This window comes from Panthera uncia (genome assembly GCF_023721935.1).
Source record: "Panthera uncia isolate 11264 chromosome D3 unlocalized genomic scaffold, Puncia_PCG_1.0 HiC_scaffold_9, whole genome shotgun sequence".
In the NCBI taxonomy this organism is placed as follows: Eukaryota; Metazoa; Chordata; class Mammalia; order Carnivora; family Felidae; genus Panthera; species Panthera uncia.
In genome coordinates, this window is record NW_026057587.1 from 476,517 (window position 1) to 495,790 (window position 19,274).

General features: G+C 58.2%; 2 protein-coding genes across 4 annotated transcripts in view; one reads left to right on the forward strand and one right to left on the reverse strand.

Moving 5' to 3' along the window:
• The window catches only part of SCARB1 (scavenger receptor class B member 1), a 500,386-nt gene that overhangs the window by 204,365 nt on the left and 276,747 nt on the right, over positions 1–19,274 (reverse strand). The gene's annotated exons all lie outside the window — the stretch shown is intronic.
• AACS (acetoacetyl-CoA synthetase) overlaps positions 1–19,274 on the forward strand; it is a 63,506-nt gene that overhangs the window by 20,785 nt on the left and 23,447 nt on the right. For all 3 annotated transcript variants that reach the window (XM_049620659.1, XM_049620657.1, XM_049620658.1), the window contains exons 6-12: positions 1,596–1,710; positions 1,909–1,990; positions 6,113–6,260; positions 11,787–11,867; positions 14,414–14,538; positions 17,509–17,573; positions 17,724–17,846. In XM_049620659.1, the coding sequence (XP_049476616.1) occupies positions 1,596–1,710; positions 1,909–1,990; positions 6,113–6,260; positions 11,787–11,867; positions 14,414–14,538; positions 17,509–17,573; positions 17,724–17,846 (739 nt within the window). The remainder of the gene's footprint in view (positions 1–1,595; positions 1,711–1,908; positions 1,991–6,112; positions 6,261–11,786; positions 11,868–14,413; positions 14,539–17,508; positions 17,574–17,723; positions 17,847–19,274) is intronic.

Here is a 19,274-nt window from a genome sequence, read left to right on the forward strand (position 1 = left end):
GCTTCAGTCGGCCCGGGACCCGGCCCTGTTCTCTGCTGCTGCCCTTTGGTTTCCTTGTCGCTCAGGCTAGTCTCTCCCAGAGGCCGCGCGTGGTCAAGAGCACCGGCCTGCAGCCCCGGCTCTGCCATTGGCTGCTTGTTACTGTGGCCCCGTTGCTCAACCTGCTCGCGCTTCCGCCAGGACGTGGGCGAACAGTACTGCCTTGCTCCCGGGGCTGCGCAGGCCAGATGCGCGCATGCCTGGAGCAAGCCGGAGCGGCGCCTGGCACGGTGAGCGCTCAGTGCGTGTTGGGATTTTTATTGGCAAAGCTTTTCTTCCCACATAAAGCGGCAACTCTCAGCCCCGCTTAGAATCCTGAGCTTTGAGGGGCGCCTGGGTGGCTCAGTCGGTTGAGCGTCCGACCTCGGCTCGGGTCATGATCTCACGGTTCACTGGTTCGAGCCCCGCGTCGGGCTCTGTGCCGAGAGCTCAGGGCCTGGAGCTGCTTCGGATTCTGTGTCTCCCTCTCTCTCTGCCCCTCCCCTACTTGTGCTCTGTCTCTCTCTCAAAAAAGTAAACACTAAAAAAAATTAAAAAAAAGAATCCTGAGGTTTAAGAACACTCTGTATCTTGCTCTGTCGAGTTTCTACATCACCACTATGCCTGTCATCAGCTGAACGGTTTTCCTGGTGATTCTCCCGAATTCTCTGCATCACTCTTGCCGTTGGCTGTGCTGACGAACCTCCTGGTCCTTGTGCCTTTCCCTTCTGGTTCCCGCCGCCCAGCGGTGTCAGAGACTGGGATGTTCTTGGGAAATCCTGGCGTCACTGCCTGTGCCCTGGGAGTGACCCGGGTGCCGATCGTGGGGCTCTGGCCCTGGGCGGAAGCGCCGTTCTGGGCGGTGCCTCCCCAGGTGCCGTGCTGGTGGATGAAGAGGGCTCCACCGAGGTCTGGACCCGGGAGCGCTTCCCTGTCGCCCCTGGGCTCACACTCCGGTTGTAGTGAGCGTGTCTGTCCACGTCAGTGTCCCAAACGAGTCGTTACCCACACGGAGGCGTGCTGCTTTCAGAGAAAGAGGTGTGCTTGCCAGGACCCGACTCCGTGCGTGGTGGGCCTGCCTTGGAAATGGGGCTTATTTACGAGGATACACGTTTGTAGGGGTGTGCGTTTGGTTGGCAGAAAGTGCCTTTTGGAGGATTCGCGTACCTTGTAACTGAAGATCAGGAGGGACCAAGGTACGGACACGCCGGCGAAGCTCCTTTCGTGTGTGCCAGGTGCTGGAGGGGCTGTATTCAGGGCTCTTTCCGCAAAGCGGGGCATCTCCCTGGGGGTACAGATACTCCCCCCGAAGGTTCCCCATCTCCTACACTTGTGCGTTGCTGTCTCAGCGCGTCTGTAAGTCTACGTTGACCCTTTCCTCAAAGTGACGTTCATTTCTCAGGGGCCAGTCGTGGCTTGCTCGGTTTTCTGTATGGGCCACGGGTTGGCGGGGTCGCAGGAACGCGCCTGGTGCCCCGACGTCGCGCGGTTCCTTTCCCTCGAGGCGGTCGCGTGGGTTGCTTAAGGTTTTTGCCTTTGGCGTGACTGATGGCGACGACCTTCCCTTCCCCTTCCAGGGTGTTCTGGACCGCTTCTCTCAGATCCAGCCCAAGCTCATCTTCTCCGTGGAGGCGGTCAGGTACAACGGCAAGGAGTTCAGCCACACGGAGAAGCTGCAGCAGGTGGTCAGAGGTGCGTGGCTCGGCCGAGTGGGGGCCGGCAGGGCTGGGGCGGGGTGCGGAGAGGGGAGGCACGAGGGCCCCTGGACCGCGAGCGGCCAAACCCCGGGAAGCCCCCATCTCTCGGTTGTGTCACGCTGGGCGGGAAGCACATCCGCTGCGTGTGTCGTTCAGCGAGGCTGCGCTCCCCCCCGCCCCCCGCCTCCTCCAGGACTCCCAGACTTGGAAAGGGTGGTGCTGATTCCATACCTCGCCTCAAGAGAGAAGATAGACATTTCCAAGATTCCAAATAGGTAAGCCAGCGGATCGCTGCGTCCGTGTGGAGCCTACTGGGAGTCCCCCCGGGAAGTCGATTCTGTGACTCATTCATTTTAGAAGTGCAGGTTTCACTTAAAAATCACTTCTCGTAGGGGCATCTGGGGGGCTCTCAACTTCAAAATTAAAAATAAAAATCACTCCTGTAGAGGGGCACCTGAGGCCCCAGAGTGAATTCCCCAAGCCACAGAGCCACGTAGGATCAGAACAGTCCCAGGAATACTTTCTCTCTGCCGTCCCTTCCCAGTGGGAGGTCAAGCCCCGCTCCCCGACTCAATGGACATGAACGTACGCGCGTGCCCGCAGGTGCATGCACACGTATATGTATGTGACTGCATCTGTACGCACACCTGAATGTGCACACACACATACATAAATTTCCCTTCCGGAACCGATTTTTGTCCTTATCGCTAGGAGTGTCTTCCTCTGTTCCTCTGACATTTATAAGCTGGTGCAACACGCACCCTAAGTAGCAAATGGTATTGTGAGCGGGTTAGTTTGGACTAGGAGTTAGGAAGGGGGTCATGGGTTGTCTCCAGATTCTTGGCGCTGTACCCCTTTCCTCCTCCTTGAAACAGCTGTGGGGAGAGTTCAGCCGCCAGGTGTGTTTACCTGTATGGGCGGACCTCTCCCTCTAGCCCCGTGTGGGGCCCTGGCAGGAGCCTGGAGGGCGGCCCCTTGAGGCTGCGTGGGAAGCGTCACACAGGTGCACAGTGGGGTCCTTGTGTCCCGTGGCGGGGGACAGGGAGGGCTTTTCTTTAGAGGGGAATGAGGGGCGGAGGAGGAGGGAGAGAGAGAGAGACAGAGAGAGGCTCCAAGCCCAGCGCAGAGTCTGACGTGGGGCTTGATCTCATGACCCTGGGATCATGACCTGAGCAAAATCAAGAGTTGGACGCTCACCCGCCTGAAACACCTAGGCGCCCCCTGCAGGCAGGCAGACGGGCCACACCTGCAGGGAGGGTGAGCCATGACCATCGGGCCCAGTAGACATAGCCTGCTCCTTGAATGTGGGGGGGGGGGGGGGGGGGGGGGAGGGGCCCGGGGCGGGGGGGGGGGGGGGGGGGGGGGGGGGGGGAAGGAAGTGCCCAGGGCCTGGGAGAAGGGTGTGGGATCTGGGGGAGGCGGCACCTAAGGCGACCTTGAGAGACGGGCAGGGTGCTTGTCAGCAGGGTGCCTCTTCCCTGTGGGCTGTGGTCTCAGGCCGGACCGCTCAGGTCCAGACGTCCGCTGTGTGACCCTGGGTGAGGGATTCACCTGTGTGGGCCCTGGGTTCCCCGCCTGTAGAATGAGCAGAACAGCACCTTCGTCCCGGACTTGCGAGCGTCAGATGAGTGAGTGCTGGACAGGCACGCTTGGTTGTTAGCCCTCAGCAGTGCTGTCTGTCGTGGGGAGCAGGCGACAGCCACAGGCCGCGGGGGGCTCTGTTCCGTGGAGCATCCAGGTCAGAGTGTGCAGGGCCTTACGGGCCGGCCTGGGGCTTGCACTTGTCCCTTGTGCCGCGGGAACCCTACCCGCCAGGATACATCACAGCCCGATGACAGAGCCCTGGTCCCCGTTCACACGGCAGACACAGCTCCCTGCTTTATGTTGGGGGCCATCACGCCCAGAGGCCGGAGGAGAGCCTGGCGGGCTTTCTGGCCCCACGGTGGCCCAGCTTTTATCCCTCTGAACGTGTTCGTCAGCGATTGGTGTGAAACGAGAGCGCCCTGCAGCATCACAGCCCCCGCCCCACCCTGGGAATCGCACCTCCCCTGCTACCCGGCTCTCGATTCCGGATCCCGCAGATAAACTGAGCAGACGGAGGTGCCTGTGTCGGAGACCGGGCCGGTGGGGGGCCCGCCCTGCGGGGTTTTTCATTTTTAGAAGAGCGACACAAGTAACTGCTATTTACTGTGATTTATAGACCGTTCGGAAGAAAAGGCTTTTCTTTGTGCGCGGTATGCGATTAGATTGAGCGCTTTGTGTAAATGGGATTGGGAAGGGAGGTGGAGGAGGAGTGGGGCTTTCATTGGCTGGAAAGTTCCACAGCGAATAATTTCCTGGACACTGTGGAGCAGAAGGCTTTGTTTGTTTACCGCTCAGAGTGGAATTATTCTGGATGCCCTTTGTAAACCTCCATGCCGCCCCCAGGAGACGTGCTTGTCCTCAAAGACCGCTTTAGAGTGTGTGCATTTGTGTTTCTCAGTAATTATTCTTAGCAAATCGCTGCGGGCTGAGTGTAGCTGGTTCTCCCCCTTCCCTGAAAGAGAGAAAGTTCCATCTGTCAAAACAGCGGGTTTGTTCCCCCCTCCCTTCTCCCTTTCGAGCCAATGGAAGGATAGGCCAGGATCAATGTTCCTGCTGGTCTCAAAGTAGAGAAGGCGCCTCTCCCAAGATGGCTTTGCAGCTTCAACAGCCCTGTTTCTGCTCAGAACACAGGTCTGTGCCTCCTTTGCTGGTTTTTGGCCACGTGCACTGGTTCTTTATGTCAGCTTTGGGGGTGGGTTTCTTAGGCAGTAGTCAAGAGCTGGGCTTTTTTTTTTTTTTTTTTTTTTAAATTTACGTCCAAGTTAGTTAGCGTAGAGTGCAATCATGATTTCAGAAGTAGATTCCAGTCATTCATCCCCTACGTGTAACATCCAGTGCTCATCCCAGCAAGTGTCTTCCTCAATGCCCCTTGCCCATTTAGCCCATCCCCCCCCCCCCCACAACCCCTCCGGCAACCCTTAATTTGTTCTCTGTATTTAAGAGTCTCTTAGGTTTTGCCCCCGCCTCCCCGTTTTTATTTTATTTTTGATCACCTTCCCCATGTTCATCTGTGTTTTTTTTTTCATTTTTTTTTCACATTTATTTATTTTTGAGAGACGGAGAGAGAGCACAAGTGGGGGAGGGTCAGAGAGAGAGGGCGACACAGAATCCGAAGCAGGCTCCAGGCTCCGAGCTGTCACCACAGAGCCTGACGCGGGGCTCAAACCCATGAACCGCGAGATCGTGACCTGAGCCGAAGTCAGATGTCCAATGGACTAAGCCCCAGGCACCCCTATGTTCATCTGTTTTGTATCTTAAATTCTACATATGAGTGAAGTCATAATATTTGTCTTTCTCTGACTAATTTCGCTTAGCATAATACTCTGTAGTTCCATGCACGTAGTTGCAAATGGCAAGATTTCATTCTTTTTGATTGCCGAGTAATACTCCATTTGCGTGTGTGTGTGTGTGTGTGTGTGTGTGTGTGTGTATACACACATACATACCACATCTTCTTTATTCATTCATCCATCGGCGGACATTTGGGATACTTTGGGTATTGTTGATAGCGCTGCTGTGAACGTTGGGGTGCGTGTGCCCCTTCGAAACAGCACAACTGTATCCCTTGGATAAATGCCTGGTAGTGCAATTGCTGAGTCGTAGGGCAGTTTGGGATTCTTTTTTTTTTTTTTTTAAGTTTATTTATTTTGAGAGAGAAAGAAAGAGGGAAGGAACCAGGGGAGGGGCGGAGAAAGAGGGAGAGAGAGAGGATCCCAAGCAGGTTCCGTGTTGTCAGCCCAGAGCCCGAGGCGGGGCTCGAACCCACGAACTGCGAGATCATGACCTGAGCCGAAGTCAGATGCTTAACCGACTGAGCCCCCCCGGGCGCCCCTGCCTAAAAGTGTTTCTGTCTCAGAAACTGTAGTTTTCAGATCTTGGCCCCACCTTCTTGCTCTTGACCGTCTGTGGAGAAGCTCGGGAATCTGGTGTCTCCTCTCCCTGCTCCTTGCTGGGGCGGCCGGGTGTCAGAGTCACAAGCTCTTCCCCTGAGTTTGCACACAGACAGGATGCGTTAATTGTGAGTGGTCCTTCTCCACATGCTTGCTAAAGCACTTAGCAGGTTCTCAGACGAGACCCCCCTGGGCCCTGGGAGTGTGCTGATAAAGCAACGTGGAATTTTCACTCTGTCAGCTTTCCTTCAATTAGCGTGGATCCCTCAGGTGGGACTTCTGCAAACAAGGTTAGTTTTCCCAGGAAATCCTTCCCGGAAGCAGTAGAGGGCAGCGAGCGGCCAGGTCTAGCCTGGGAGGCCTCGGGATACAACCCAGCGTTCTGGAACGTTCACTGTTTGCGTCTGTGTGTTTTGCCCCCAGTGTGTTTCTGGACGATTTTCTTGCCACCGGGAGGGGCGAGCAGGCCCCGCAGCTGGAGTTCGAGCAGCTGCCCTTCAGCCACCCACTCTTCATCATGTTTTCGTCGGGCACGACCGGAGCGCCCAAGTGCATGGTGCATTCCGCGGGGGTACGTCTCTCCAACTGTCTCTGCTCTCCCGGGGGCTCTGCTGGCGGAGGTGGGCGTCCGGCTCTGCGCCCCGCACCGCCGCCCCAGCCAGACCGCGCCGCCTCCCCAGAGGCTGCGGCGCGCGGCCCCCCTTCGAGTTGGGGGGCGGCGTGGAGATCGGAGCGCTGCCGTGGCGCCCGTCACCACAGTGACCGGTGCGGAGGCCCCGTGGTGCGTCCGAGGCAGGGCGTGCCCCGGGTGAGCCCTGACTTCCGCGCCGTGGGCAGAGCAGGGGAGAAGAGCGCGCGCGTGCGTGTGCTCGGTGGTGTGGTGAAACAGCGCCGACCGCGGGCTGTGGTCCGGCACGGAGAGCCGCTGGGTTAGGTCCTGAAGTGCACTTAGGAAGCTGTCCCAGCACGGCTCCAGCACTGTGGTCGTCGTCTCGGGCTGCCGTGACCGAGGACCACGGGCCGGGGGCTCGAGCAGGAGACACGCCCTTCTTTCTCACAGTTCCGGGGCTGGAGTCAGATCGAGGGGTCCGCGGTTGGACCCGAGGCCTGTCGCCTTGGCTTGCAGAGGCCGCCGTCTCACTCGGAAGTCCTCCCTCGGTCTTCCCCCTGTGCAGGCGTCCCCGGGGGCTCGCTTTTGCCCACATTTCCTCTTTTTGTAAAAAAAAAAAATCCACCAGACTGCATTAGGACCCGCTGCGGTGGTCTCTCTACCTTCTCCACCGATTCCAAGGCCCCGTCTCCAGATGGAGTCACCCTCCAAGGTCCTGGGCCCTAGGGCCTCACAGTGTGGCTCTGGGGACACACAGTTCAGCCCAGAACACATACTTCTCGTCTTCCTGTTTATTTCATCGAAAGTCCAACCATATTCAAGCACCTGAAATGACGCTTTCCCACTAAGCGTGAGATTTTATCCATAGACGTTAGTGACTTCAACCGTTCGCTCTTGGAACAGTTCCAAGCCCGTGGAACAGGTGCAGGGGTAGGGAGCGCAGCGGGCACGTCAGCGAGACTCCGCCATCGTTAACGTCCTCAGCGTCCGTTCTTAATGTTTCCTTGAAAGACTCTTCCTTTGCTTCTCTCTCCCTGAACACACACACACACGTTGTTATTCTTTAGCTTTTTGCTGACCCCTCGAGAACAAATTGGGGAGTCCCGGCCCTTCTCCCTGAGTGCTTCAGTGCATACCTCCCGAGAACGAGAACGTTCTCTCACACAACCCTGGTGTCGTCGTGACGTTCAGGAAAGCCCGTGTGGATGTGATACCATCACCACTCGGGTGCTTCCACTCTCCGCATGACATCCTTCGCAGCCGCCTGCTGTCGCGCCTCTGGTGTCCTTCCCCTGCCTTCACCTTTCACGACCTTGGCATTTTTGGATTCCCAGCCTCTGGTCCGGCAGAATGGCTGTCTGGGTTCGGTCGATGTTTCCTGCGGGTTAGATTGGGGCGATGCCTTTTGGAAGTGATGTTCAGGAGGCCCCTGATGTCAGTTTATTTCATGATGGTCATCTAAATGGGTCACTCTCCCGAGGTACAGTTCCTTGTCTGTGACTGTGAGCCCTCCTGGCCTCATCTCCTCCTACCCCGCCTCTGGCCTTGATGGGAGAGCTTCTTTTTGACTCTGGCACAGTCGGTCCCCTCCTGGAACTCAGACCCCTCCTGGGCTGGTCTCGGGGGGCACAGGGGCTCCGTGCCTGGTGCTCCTTCCCGCAGCCTGGGCTTCTTGCCTGGTCCGTTCCACAGCTTGTCTCTGGACCCTCTTCCTGGCTTCTCCCTCAGTTGGCTTGGCCTGTAGGGAGGAGAAGAGCCTGCGGTCTCTTGGTCAAACCTTGTTGTGGCCGCCTTTTCTCCCGCTGCTCAGAAGAAGGGGGTTATTCGAGAGGACAAATGTCCTGTTCGCAGACCTCTTTCCAGCCTTTGCTCGACAAGATGGTGCTATTTGAAAATTAAATATAAAGTTTCTCTTCTAGCGCATTTGGCTTTTACAGATGTTCCCCCTGCCTCGAAGCAGTTTGAATCCCTTCTGTACAAAGGGAACATTTACATTTGAATCATTTTAAAGCCTTCTGCAGCTTTTCACAGAGTGCTTTCATCAGAATGGGGAAAGGAGTTAGCAGTGGCTTCATTATTACCTGGTTTTGGATTCGCTGGAGGTCTGATCGCAGGTTATGACGTAGAGCCTCCAGATAAACACCGAGAGCCCCTGGTGACTTCGCAGGAAACCACAGGGCGGGAGGGAGGGGGGAGTCCGGGGGCCCAAGGCTTTATTTCTAGAAGTGACGCTGGCCAGAGTTGAGTCGCGTTTTTGTGAGAGTGAGTTGACCCTGTTGTTCAAACCTTCCTAGTTTATTAAATCAAGTCGGGAGATGTCATTTGCTGTGGTTGCTGGAATCACATCCTCCCTGGAGAGGAGAGCCCTGGTCCGCCTGGTCACGGGCCCGTTAACGAGCTATAGAGGGGAGCATTTTTAGAAACCTTGTAGACAAGGGTGGGGTCTGCGTGGCAAAACAGCAGACACTTTAGGAAAAACCAAAATGTCTCACTGTGCTTTTATTTTTAGTGCTTTTTGCATGGCGAATGTCACTTTTTTAGGAGAGGAACATAAAAATGTATCTGATATAATGTAGCTTGCTCATAAAATCATCATGCCTGGTATATTTAGAGTGTGGAAAAGTCAGGAAAAATTACACTCCTTCTCTCTCCACCGGGCTGTCGCATCTCCAGAGAAGTGACGAGGCGTCTTGCCTGTTGTCAGCGTTGTCTCCGCTGGGGGCTTGGAGGCAGCCGGGCGGAGGGCCGCGGCGTGGGGACCGCTGGCCGTGCCCCGGGCGCGCGGGGGTGCCGGGCCATGCGGGGTCTGCAGGCTGTGTTTTCTACGTCCGCAAGAGGTGTCAGAAAGCAGCTTCCCTCTTCTTCCTGTGATATTAAACTCCTCTTCCTGGTTGAGACGCACGAAGTCATGTTGTTCGTCCTCCCCCTCAGACTCACCCATAAATATTTAAAAATTAAGAGCAGAACCGTTGCTGTGAATTAAGATTCATTCAGAGAGATTCTCGAGTGGGAAGCAAAGCCTGGCGTGTTTTGTGCCACCTGAGAGGAGGACGAGGCCCCAGCAAGCCCGTGTGGGGTTATACACAGGCCAGGCTTGGAGCAGACCGCGGGGCGAACATACAGGTCTGAACTGAACGCCGGTTTTGTTTTGTTTTGTTTTATTTTATTTTATTTTATTAAAAAAAAATTTTTTTTAACGTTTATTTATTTTTGAGACAGAGAGAGACAGAGCATGAACAGGGGAGGGGCAGAGAGAGAGAGGGAGACACAGAATCCGAAGCAGGCTCCAGGCTCCAGGCTCCGAGCGGTCAGCACAGAGCCCCATGCGGGGCTCGAACCCACGGACCGCGAGATCGTGACCTGAGCCGAAGTCGGCCGCTTAACCGACTGAGCCACCCAGGCGCCCCTATTTTATTTTTTTGAAAAGAATTTTTTTTAACTTTTTTTTTTTTTTTTTGAAAGTGAGGGAGCACGAGTGGGGGAGGGACAGAAGGAGAGAGAGGGAGACACGGAATCCGAAGCAGGCTCCAGGCTCCGAGCTGTTAGCACAGAGCCCGACGCGGGGCTCGAACTCACGAACCGTGAGATCATGACCTGAACTGAAATCAAGAGTCAAGGGGCGCCTGGGTGGCGCAGTCGGTTAAGTGTCCGACTTCAGCCAGGTCACGATCTCGTGGTCCGTGAGTTCGAGCCCTGCGTCAGGCTCTGGGCTGATGGCTCGGAGCCTGGAGCCTGTTTCCGATTCTGTGTCTCCCTCTCTCTCTGCCCCTCCCCCGTTCATGCTCTGTCTCTCTCTGTCCCAAAAATAAATAAAAAACGTTGAAAAAAAAATTTAAAAAAAAAAAAAAAAAAAAAAGAGTCGGATGCTCAACTGACAGCCACCTAGGTGCCCCTAAATGCCCATTTTAAGTAAATGGGAGGGGGATTTGCCACAGGCTGCTGTTGTCAGGGAGCCCCTGGCCCTGTCTGTGGATTTGCCATGGGGATGTTTTGTGCTGAGAGAGTTCCTGAAGTGATTGTTGTCCCCTAGCAGGTGCCCACCCACCCTGAGGGAGAACAGTGCACAGAACTTTGCACAGAAGCTCCTGACCCCGGGGTAGGGGGCTGTCCCCGAGCCCCGTGATGCATGCTCGATAAAGCCACGGGAGGCCCGCTCCAGGAATCTGCAGGTGGCCTTGGGGACCCTCAGAAAGGACCTGTCCCCCCCACCCAGGGGAAGTCCTTGTGCTGCAGTCTGCCCAGCCCCCAAGTGGCTCAGGTCCCTGCTGCTCCTCAAGGGCCTGGCGAAGGGCGCCTCTCTGGACACGCTCTGGAACGGGAGCTCTGACTCTTGAGCTGGAGAACTTGTTGGGCAGGAGGGTTTCCTTTGAGCTTCGAGAGGGATCATCTCCCCCTCCTGGCTCGTTTTTACTTCTCTTGGATACAAAGAGGGTCGGTCGTCAAGGCTGCTCGTGATAAGGGGTCCTCGCTTCAGCCCCGATAGTCCCTAAACAACGGGGGCCCACTGACGTCAGCCAGGTGCTCCCGTCTGCGGACCAGAGTGAAATGTGGGGCCAGCCCTCTTTAGGGGCTTCCGAGGGGCAGCGCCCCGTGTGGCCTTGGGATCGTGTGTGAGATCCATGCAGAATGGGAGCACTGAGGCCGGGAGAGAGAAGGGGCTGGTGCAGGGCCCCTGCTCGGCCGTCCGCCCGGTGCTCCCTTTCCCGAGGCTCACAGCAGGACGGGCAGAGCAAGTTGGGAACGAGGGGGCGTGGGCACTGGAGTATTACAGAGCTGAACATCAGACGCGAGGAAGTTCCGTGCCCCGAGAAGGAGCCCCAGGGCACGTTACGTGGAAAAAGCAAAGGGCAGGGCCGTGTGTCCGGATAAGAAAACCAGCATGAAGGAACCTACAGGGTCCCTGGCCGTAGACACAGGGAGCGGCTGCCTGGAGACCTGGGGCCGGGGAGGGGGCCTGTGCCTCGGAGCACTGGGCCCGGTGCACGTCCTGCCCGTTAAACGTTCATGGAGAGAAATAATGGACCGGGCATGGAGGTCGGGAGGTCTGACTGGGCCTTTGGGCTGCAAGCAGGGCCTCGTGCTCTCCCTTGGCCAAGGGTCGCGCGAGCTCTGGTCCGAGACTCGCAAAGCGTCCCAGTGCCGCCCGGCTGGCGCCCGCCCTGGAGGTGCATGTTGCCACGTGGGCTTCTGTTTGGTTTTCTCGTATCTCTGACTTTGCCTCTCCTGCTTTCTGCCTGGGGTTGGGGTCCCACGGTGCTCCCCGTCTCTCTGGCACCCGGAGCGCACAGGCCGGTCCGAGGCTGCCCCCACCGGCCCCCAGAGACCCCCGGGTCAGCTGGCAGAGCATCCAGGCCCGGCTTGCTAGGCGGTCTGCTTTCTCCGGGCGAGGGGCGGGAGGTCGGCTTCTCCCCAGGGCTCTGCGCCTGTGCCCCCGTGCCGTCTGCGCAGGGGTGCCCCGCTTACTCCATGTCCCCTGCCTCCCCCCAGGGCACCCTCATCCAGCACCTGAAGGAACACGTTCTCCACGGCAACATGGACAGCAGCGACACCCTCCTGTATTACACCACGGTGAGTCGAGCGTGCGTGTCCGGGGGGTGCCTCCTGCCCTCTGCGTCCCTCCCGTCGCTCGCTTTGCTTCCTTCAGGGTGGATGCGGTTCAGCCGGGGGTTTTGTGCCGGGGCCTTCACTTGCGCTAGCCGGGCGGGCCTGCCGGGAGCACAAGGGTCCTTGTAAGAGGGAGGTGGACGGGTCAGTGTCGGAGAAGGAGCTGTTCTGAGGGATGCAGAGGTCAGAGTGATGTGGGCTTAGGAGCCAAGGGATGTGCGTGACCTTTGGAAGCTGGTAGACGCCGAGAAAGAGATTCTCCCCGGAGGTTTCCAGGAGGAATGCGGTCCTGCAGACACCTTGACTTTGGGCTTTGGACCTGCAGAACTCGGAGATAGTAAATCGGTGGCGTTTGAGGCCACTAAGTCCCGTGGTGGTAATAGGAAGTGTTTCCAGGTGGCTCTCCCAATGACTGTGACAGCTGGGGGTCCGGTGCGGAGGCCAGGCTGGGCCTGAGAGAGGCCACCCTGGGGACCAGAGCCGCCTGCCAGCCCAGAACCTGGCCAGGAGGCCCCTGTCCCTGCCCCGGCAGTGGGCGTGCGGCTCAGGCAGCCACCACGCCAAGCCCAGGCACTGGCTGCCGCTGCCCTCACGGAAGTTGTTTTCTGCCCCAAGTCCTTGCCAGTGCGTTTTGTGGCCGAACCCAGGGCACCTGCCCCAGCTGCCCCGGAAGCTGGCAGTTAGATGCTTGGTCGCCTCGCTCCTCACTGTGATTTGGGTCTCTGTCAGCTGCAGGCATGTATCCCAGAGCCCTGCTCACCCCGTCCCCACAGGCGGGCCCGTGGTGCCAGGCAGTGCCAGCCTCCGGGCCCTTTCCACGCGGAAGCCCAGCCCAGCAGGGTTGACGGGGCGTCGTGTTTGAATGGCACGAAGACCCCCGCAGCCCCGACCACGTCCAACTCAGCGGCCTCCCGGGGCCACGTGGTTTCAAATGACAGGGTTTTGGATCGAGTGAAGTGCCCGGAACGTGGCAGATCTGGAGCGGTCCTCCCGGAGGCTTTTCACTTTCCCCGGCAGCGTCCTGCCCACGAAGGACAGGCGGTTGGCTTGTCCTGTGGAGCCAGGCCTGCTCTGTGTCACTTAGTGACCCACTTCAGCAGCTTTTTTTTTTTTTTTTTTAAATGTTTATTTTTGAGACAGAGAGAGACAGAGCATGAACGGGGGAGGGTCAGAGAGAGGGAGACACAGAATCCGAAACAGGCTCCAGGCTCCGAGCTGTCAGCATAAAGCCCGACGCGGGGCTCGAACTCACAGACCGTGAGATCATGACCTGAGCCGAAGTCAGACGTTTAACCGACTGAGCCACCCAGGTGCCCCTTTAGCAGCTTTTTTGGACAGCGGGTCGGCCGGGCCGTGAGCTGTGTGGGCTGCCGTGCTGATTTCTGGAGACGAGTTCTTTAGTAAAAGAAACTCAGCTAGGGATATTAAGGCAGCTCACCTAACTTGAGATTTTTGTGCGACCCTGGTGGTGCCGAGGGGAAGGACAGGGGGCTCCGGGGGCCGCCGGGTTCTTGACGGCAGGGGACTTGCCGAGGCTGGTTCAGGCCGCAGGGGACTTGCCGAGGCCGTGTGCTAGTCGTGTCTTCTAAGCCGTCGTCTGGGCTTCTCTGTCGGGCTGTGCCCGTGGGCGGCCTGGGGCGCCTTGTGGCCACCCGGTCCCCCCGTGGGATCTGCCGCAGGGGTGCCGGGCGAGGCCGTCTTGCCGGTGGGGTGTCCTCCTGGCCCTCGGTGCGGGCAGATTCCTGCCGGAGCTTCCCTCTGGCTGCCCTGCTCTGGAACCGCCCACAGATCCCCTGCGTGGACGGGAAAGCTGTTGTCAGTGGGTTTGCCAGCACCTTTGTGCCTTAAACTTTGTTCGTAGATAACAGAAAAGGCACTTCTTGCGTGTGGGAACCCTTTCACACAGCACGCCCGAGTGCACGTGAGATGTCGGCGTCCTCCGGGGTCCAGGGCAGCTGTGGCGGTCGTTCTCACACGCAGCGTGCGTGCCCCGCGGGCCTCTGGGTTTGTGCACCGGCCCCCCCCCCGGTGTGGATGGGGTCATGCGCGTGCCCTCTGCTGGCGTGTTTCACACTTAAGCTCGTCTCAGACACCTGTCCGCATCCACCCAGACCTCGTTCCTGTCGGCGGCCGCGGCGGGCGGCCATCCGGGTGCAGACGTCGGACGCGGGTTCACGGACTCGGTGTGTGGTGTTCCGTGGTTTGTGCCCGTGTGGGACCACGTTTGCTTTGGCGGGCGTCTCGCTGCCGTCCGTCTCCCGTTGTGCCCGGGAAGGCCGCGGCGGACGTTCTTCGACCCCTCTTAGCGCGCGTGTGTGCGTGGATCTGATGTGCGCGGTCGGCTCTTGGCGTGAAATTCCTGGGGCGAAGCCTCGTGCATCTGAGAGGGGCGGTTCGCAGCAGCCGTTGGCTCGGCTTCGGGAGGATTTCTAGGGACGTGAGGAGCCGAACGGTGGAGGTGAGGGCGGCTGGCCCGGCGCTCGGTTGGCACTGTGCTCCTTCTGTTCCAGGTCGGCTGGATGATGTGGAACTGGATGGTGTCCGCTCTGGCCACGGGAGCGGCCCTGGTCTTGTACGACGGCTCCCCCTTGGTGCCCACGCCCAACGTGCTCTGGGACCTGGTTGACCGGCTGGGGTAGGTACCCGAGACAGCACGCCGGGCCACAGAGCCACCCTGCGGTCGGCTGCCGTAGAGGAGGTACCTTCTCCGGGGTGCGTGGTGCCCCTCGGGGGGCGAGGGGGGGTGTGGGAGGTTGAAGTTGCCAAGGGAGGTGCGAAGGGGCAGGCAGTCCCGACTGGAGCCCACCAAGGAGATGGGGAGTCTTCGTGTAGAGTTGGGGGGCCACCCCCCAGGGCCGGGAGTGGGTCTGAAACAATCAGGATATCAGGAGAGGGAACGTGATCCTGTTTCTAGGACTCTGGAATCCAAGAACTGGCGGGAAAGCTCAGGAGGAAGGGAGACAGGGCCACGGGGCCAGCGAGGGTTCTGTCTCACGCAGGGCTCCTCCAGCTCAAGGCTGAGGTGGGGTGTGAAACAGGCGGCTCGGGGGACGGTGTGGACGCGTACGGGAAGGGGGCGGGCGCCGAGCCCAGCACTGGGGCGTTCGCAGGGTCTGGGCTTCCCACCGCCGGCCTTCTGGGCCCGATGGCGAGAGGGGAGTCCTGCCTTTGCCAGCCGTCCCGCGGTGCTGGCCTGCTGTCCCCTGGGTCTCCTCGAGCCCGTCCGGAGATTGCTCCACGATGCTCCCCCTGTGTGAGGGGGTCTGTCCTCCGTGCAGTCCTGCTAACGGCTCGCTCCTTGATCGAGTGATACGCAGGAATCCTGAGGAGCAGAGGCAGAACACGGGGAAGGACGCAGGGCCCCCTCTCCTAAATCCCCTCTTCCTCATCACTGTGGGAAATGGCCAGGAGACCGACCGCGTGGGAGTGCTTTCTCTGCTAATGAGTTAATCGTAACCGACCGAGGTGTCCTCACCACTGTGCTGCGCGGTCACTGTTGGCCTAATGATCGTGGTTCCAGGAGTGAGAATATAGAACCAGCAGGCCCTGGGGGCCCGGAAGCAGCCGTGCTCTGAAATGTGCTCGTTACTTTAAGTCTGAATCCGTTCACGGTGGGGAAACAGAAGGAGCCAGTAACGTTTTTACATCCCTGGCCGTTAATATTTCAAATATAGCTTTGCCTGGCCTGGGTAATATTTAAATCCTGACATTTGGCTCCCAATATTGGTGAGGAAGGTTAGTTCCTAATGAGACTGTTTTCCAACGAAAGGTTAATCGAATCTCTGGGAACGTAGATGGCTTTAAGAGCTTTACCCTTAATACCTGCGAACCAGGCTCCAGGTGGGGACACTTTCTGGTGTGTGTGTGTGTGTGTGTGTGTGTGTGTGTGTGTGTGACAGGAAGGGGGTCAGAAAATGTGCATTATTGGGGTTCGATGCTAAAGAATTTGAAGGATGAAGAGCCCCAGGAAAACCCAGCTCTGTGTGTGTCTGTGTACGTGCACATGTGTATGTGTGTGCACGTGTGCACAAGGGTGAGCGACCGTGTGTAAGTGTGCGTGAGCAAGAGTGAGTGCATATGTGGGTGTGCCTGCGTGTGCGTGTAGGTGTGGGTGTGCGTGCACGTGGGTGTGTGTCTGACACAGGTCTGTGCTCTGGGCCCATGTGGTAGGCACGTCCTGAGCCCTGGTTGGCTCGTGCCCCACATGTTGCCAGAGACGTGGCCTTGGCCGCCCCGGACCCGGCCGGGAGAGCCTGCCCGCCGGGTTCGCGGAGGCTGGTGCGGCTGCACGGCCCGGGTGGGAGCCGAGGGGAGGGGAGCGTGCAAGGGCCTCGGGCCTCCGCCGCCTGCTCCCACTGCCAACGGCGATCGAAGGGGGGGTGCGTGTCAGGTGAGGCGAAAATTAAAAACTGAGTCGCGTGTGGTCACGTCAGATCCTGCCGGTTTGTAGCACGAGCTGCGGCCCTTGCGAGCGGCTGAACGGCAGGGATCTTGTGGGGCCGTTTCAGGGCGTCTGGTTTTTAAAATAACGTCGATAAATGTAGGAATGAAATCCTCGCCGACTGATACCGTGCCAGCGCACGGACTCGCCCCCTCGGTTGGTGACTGGGCGTTTGCTGTGTCGGCACAGACGAGGTTCTTTCAAAGGACTGGCTTTCTTCATCATTTGGGGTGTATTTCTGGGCTCTGGGAGCCTGGCTCGGGGAATACTCGGGGGAGGGCTGGGGCCAGAAGTCTGGGGTCTTCTGTGTGGGCTGCGTCAGTAACTGGGCCTGCGTCAAAGCCCCCCGGATTACCCCGTGTCGCCTGTCTCTGAGTGCGAGAGTTCTCGGTGGAGCCTGGTGGCGGGCCGACAAGCTCACCTTGCAAAGTGCACTTGCGGGACGGCCCTTTGCCGGTATCATTTGCGCACCCGCCCGCGCGTATCTGGGTGTGCGCTCTGTGCCGCGTCCCCCACCGGGCCCCGGGGCGTGCACGGTGGTGGAGGGGGACAGTCCCTGTCCTCGAGGGGCTGGCACCCGAATGGGGGAAGGAGAGAAAGAAGTGCCATTGGTGCCCTGGGGTCAGGGACACCCTTGGAGGCAAGGGCACTGGGGCTGGGACTTGAACCTCCAGACCTGGGGAGGGGCCATGACACGTTCAGGCAGAGGGAATACGAGAGCCCAGGCCCTGAGCGGGACTGAGATAGGTGTGCCGGGGAAGGAGACCCTTGTGGCCTGAGCGCGAAATCGATGTGGGGCCGGCCGAGGGGTCTTGATTTTATGGCTTCCTTTGGCCGAAAAAGAGAAAATATCCCGTAATCGGGAGGATAGTGGGTTGTCGTGTGGGTCGTTATCTTCCACGGAGCCTCATGGTCCGGGGACCCAGGGTTCTGGGCATGTTAAGAGTCAGCGTGCAGACCTGTCCCTGCTGTACCCGGACTTACGGTAAACACAGTGTCGTGACTCACTCTGAACTCAATAGCGAGCATCAATTCAGCCCGGGAAAGTGACGTGTCTTGGATTTTGCAGACTTGTCAGCAATGAGTCACTAATCTTAGAAGGCTTCGGTGCATGGCCTGTGCAGGAGCCCGAGAGTTTGTCTTCTTTCCCTCCCGTGCCCTTAGCATCACCATCCTTGGAACGGGTGCCAAGTGGCTGGCTGTGCTCGAAGAGAAAGACCTGAAGCCAAGTGAGTAAAGCGTGCCTCTCGCAGCACCTGGCCCGTTCCCCGTCTTGCCAGCCAGGCAATTCAGAGCTGCTCCGTTACCTGTTTCCTGCACGCAGGCCAGGCTACAGGTGTCGGATTTAGTTTTAATCTTTCCGTGGTCCTTCGCCCTAGTGGAAACCCACAGTCTCCAGACGCTTCATACGGTCCTGTCCACTGGCTCCCCGCTGAAAGCCCAAAGCTATGACTATGTCTACAGGTGCATTAAGAGCAGCATCCTTCTGGGTTCCATCTCAGGTACGCTCCCCTCTGTGTGCTTGTGGGGAGGGGGTGCTGGAGGAATCGGGACACGGGACACGACCGGGGCGGTCCCCCCCAGCGCGCACAGCCTCTGACCCACACGCCTCTGTGCACGTTGGCTCTTGTCCCTGGTAGTCAAGTTCGAGAAAGTCGCCGAGTTGGCAGATGCTGAACTGTGGCTCCTGGGGGAGATAATGCACCAACGTGTCTCACGTCAGTTACAATCTCATGTCCCGGAAACGGCTTTTTCTGGTAGATTCTGTTTCCTTCATTTTACAAAAGGGAAAACAAGGTTCAGGAGTGTTGACCGACTTGCTGGAGCTGCCCCACTAACGGGGCGCGGTGGAGGGATTCAAACCCAGCGCAGCCGCCCCGGAGCCTGAGCTCCTCCCCTCGCGGTCCTCCGGTCCTCGCGGTGACGGGAGCTGGAGCCAGAGGGCAGGGCTCTCTGCCTTGTTGGACCTCAGCTGGGAACGTGCGTGTTGGGCATCTCGAGATTTTCACCGCTTGGTTCTCGGGTCACGTTCTCAGACGACCTTGAAAGCACCCTGAGTGTTGATTTTGGGGTTACAAAATTAGCGAGTAGGAGAATTTGCAACTACGGAATCTGTAAATACTAAGAATCGGCTGTGTATAAGAACAGTCGTTGCAACGTTGCGTATGTTCATTGAAAGCCGGAAATGACCTGTGTGCCCAGTAGAAGGGGATTGATGGAATCACTTATGGTGCATCCTTCGTTTTTGCAGCTGTTAGAAGGGAGACGATGACGATTTTTATTTAGATGGAAACTTACTTACTATAATTGAGAGAGGGTTGTGATGTGTTCAGAAAAGCAGACTCCAGAGTTATCAAGTGTGGTCACCTTTGTAGATTGAAGAAAGGCACGTGTGCAGGTGTGTGGACGCCCGCGTGTGCGTATGGGCGTTGGGATTTCAAGTGGCTTTTTTCCCCTTACTTTTCTCCTAACATAAAGTTGTGTGAAGATAATTTGTATATTCAGAATCCAAAAGGAAATAGGGTGGTGACCCCGCCCCCCCCATCCTCCTTCCCCAAGGAAGCCCGTGCCGGTTTCTGTCAGAGGCCGTCTGTCTGTGCGTAGGTGGCACAGCAGTGTTGGGGGGGGGGGGGCATTTGACGTAGGGTTCCCGCTGTCCCACGTTTCCCCCTTAACGGTGCGACCTGGGCTTCGTTCTCCCGCAGCTCATCAAAATCTTTAGATGACTGTATTCTTCTGAAAGCACATCTTTAAAAGACGCCATTTGATTTGCTGGAAGCCTGAGGCTGAGGACGCCCCCGCCAGCCCTCCTCCTTCCAGCTGGACCCTTGGCCCGAGGCTGGGGGTCTTGGGCCGTTGGGGCGAGCAGGGATCCCGCCAACGTCCGAGAGTGGTCTTGGGACCTCCCTTTCCCCTCTGGGCCTCAGTTT